This window comes from Dictyostelium purpureum (assembly GCF_000190715.1).
Source record: "Dictyostelium purpureum unplaced genomic scaffold DICPUscaffold_267, whole genome shotgun sequence".
NCBI classification, from domain to species: Eukaryota; Evosea; class Eumycetozoa; order Dictyosteliales; family Dictyosteliaceae; genus Dictyostelium; species Dictyostelium purpureum.
The window spans coordinates 2,082-5,061 of record NW_003519603.1 but is presented as its reverse complement, the minus strand read 5'-3'; the positions used below and the strand labels follow the sequence as shown (position 1 = coordinate 5,061).

General features: G+C 20.5%; 1 protein-coding gene across 1 annotated transcript in view; it reads left to right on the top strand.

Moving 5' to 3' along the window:
- Positions 1 to 1,031: 1,031 nt before the first annotated feature.
- DICPUDRAFT_155854 (uncharacterized protein) overlaps positions 1,032 to 2,980 on the top strand; it is a gene marked incomplete at both ends in the record, with an annotated part of 2,880 nt that continues 931 nt past the window's right edge. Inside the window, 3 exons of the mRNA XM_003291224.1 lie at positions 1,032 to 1,220; positions 1,287 to 1,490; positions 1,645 to 2,084. Of these exons, the coding sequence (XP_003291272.1) occupies positions 1,032 to 1,220; positions 1,287 to 1,490; positions 1,645 to 2,084 (833 nt within the window). The remainder of the gene's footprint in view (positions 1,221 to 1,286; positions 1,491 to 1,644; positions 2,085 to 2,980) is intronic.

Genomic DNA, 2,980 nt, shown 5'->3' with positions numbered 1-2,980 from the left:
TACTGCTACCATTTTTTTTATTGTTGTTGATGCTATTTTCATTTTATTGATATTGATCCTTCCATTTCCTATGTTGCTGAAATTTTCATGAATACAGTTGGAGCTGATAAAGTAATGATAATGGCACTATATTACGAATACTTAAAGTAGTGCAAAAGAGCCCAATTGATGGTTAAGTATTATGTAGTTGTGCAAAATAAATCTTTATTATTTGTTTTTTAATTTCTATTGATCAATAATTATATTATTATAGCTATTTCTATTGATCAATAATTATATTATTATAGTTATTTTTTCAGATTGGGTTTTTTTTAAAGGAAGGAATAATTATTTTTTTATTTTTATTATTGGTTTATATATTATTTTTTATTTTTTTATTCAATAATTAAAATATTTAAAATACTTCATTTTTTAAATTTATTTTTTTTTAAAAAAAAAAAAAAACCCACAAATTAATTTCATATATATTTATGAATTTCACTCATTTATATAAAATAATAATATATAAATATATATTATATAGTTATTCAATAATGGCATTTTTTTTAATATTTTAATATTTATTTTATTGTATTTCTCTTTTCCTTTTTTTTTCTTTTTCTCAAATGTTAAATTTTATTTATTATTTTTTTTTTTTTTTTTTTTTTTTTTTTTTTTTTAAACTAAATTCTTTTTAAAATGAAAATGTATTTCAAATATCAGAGAATTTAATTAAATAATATTATATTATAATACTCAATTTATATATAAAGGTAAACTCTATTATTACTATAAAAAAATTCAAATTAAACAGTAGTATTGTTTTTTATTTTTTTTAATTTTTTTTTTAATTTTTTTTTTTATTATTAATAATAATTTTCATTTTATTATATTTTCTTTTTTTTTTTTTTATTTGTCATTAATTATTTTCCTTTGTTATATAATATTATATTTTTTTTGTTTCAATAAAATTTTTTTTTTTAAATAAATTTTATTTTAATTTTTGTATATATATTTTAAACACTACAATTTATTTTTAATAGTAATAAAAAATGTTTGATTTAGATACTTTATTAATAGTTTTCTATATTTTTGTTTTTTCTGTATTTAATTTCCTTAGTACCGCAATCATCATCAAATACTATCGTCCACAACATCAACAAAACAATAATGTTCAAATGTTTAATAGAGAAGATGTTGATCGTCTTTTGGAAACCCAAAAGAATGAAATTATGATGAAGGTAAGTTTCATTTAACATAAACTATATTTTATAATTTATTAATATTTATTTATTAAAAATATTTAGTTTTCCAAAGAAAAGGAAATCCTATCAAAAGAAAATGCGGTTATTCAATCGAAATTAGAAAAAAATCAAAATAATTCTTTAAAATTAAAAAGATTGCTATCAGTTTATGAAAATGAAATGAAGAAGGTACTAAATCAACCTTTATCAGAAACTGACTCAGCAAAATTAAAAAAGGCATTAAACGAAAACGAACAATTAAAAAAGGTAAATATTTAAATAGAAATAATTATTGATAAATCAATATTAATATTAATTATTAATGATCAACAAATGTTTATTAATATTTAATATTAAAAATCAAAACTTTATTTTTACTAATATCTTATTCTATTTTTATTTTTATTCTCTTTTAATTTAGAAAACCATTGAGCTTGAAGAAACAAACTCCAAACTTAATAATGAAATTCAAGTTCAGGTTTATAAATTTAATGCCCTCAGAGTACGTACAGAGTCAAGATTGGAGAATGCATCAGAGCAATTATCTGAAATAAAAAAGGTTGCAAATAAAGAAATTTTGGCATTAAGATTAAAATTAAAAGATTCACAATCTAGATTAGCTTTGGGAAAAAGACAATACGATGATATGGCCAAATCATCTGTTGAATTTTTTTCAAATGCTCCAAATTGCAACAGTTATGAATTATCTAATCACTCCAATGATATTTCAACTAGTAATGGATCTGATAAAAGTTCTCCAATTTGTCCAAGCTCCTCATCAAGCTTAAATAGTAATTCATGGAGCACTTCTGATAGCCCACCCCTTTCATCATCAAATGGTGAAAGTGATAATTTGAAAAAGTAAAAGTTGGTTATTAACGAAGCCCTACTTTCTATTAGAGAAAATCCAGGGCATCATTTCATCTAGATCAATATCAACAATTACTTTTTCTATCTCAATTAGTAGTTCAGAAATTCCATAACGATATAATCACAGGAGGTCATGCCGTACTAATCAGAATTTAAGCAAAGATTTAAGAAAACATAAAAGATTTACACCATTCATATATCAAAACTTTACACCACCACCAAAAAACAATAAATAGAAATTGAAACAATTATTGGACCATGCAGGTAAAAAACCACCACTTAGATTCACTGGCAAAGCATATCCAATAAAAGAGAAACCAATCAGTATTTTGAAAACTAAATTATTATAAATTTAATTAAATAATCATTTAATAAATAAATTTTAATAATTAATAGTTTTAATAATTAAATTAAAAAAAGAAAATAAATCATTTCATATATAAAAAATATAATAAAATTAAAAAATATTTTATTTTAAAAAAAACTAATAAATTTAAAATTTTTGATTATTTATGATCTTTTTATTTTTTATTTTTTTATTTCTATCACTGTTGCTATCTTCTTGACTACTTTACTGCTGTCACTTTCACATTCACTATCTTTTTTAATTGATTTCATTTATTTATCTTATTTTTCTTTAATAGCTTTTTCCTCCTGAAAAATCTTTTTTTTTTGATAAATAAAGTAGAAATACCACTCTTACAATTCCATTTACTAGAAGATTTAATTTAATTTATTATTCTTCTGTGATACCAATGAAATTACCACAACTTGATGAAATAAACTATAATATACACTAAAATTGATGAAACAGGTTCTGTATTTCCACCGCTTGATAAGATAGACTCTATATAATACTTCACGCAACAGATTCTACATTTCAACTT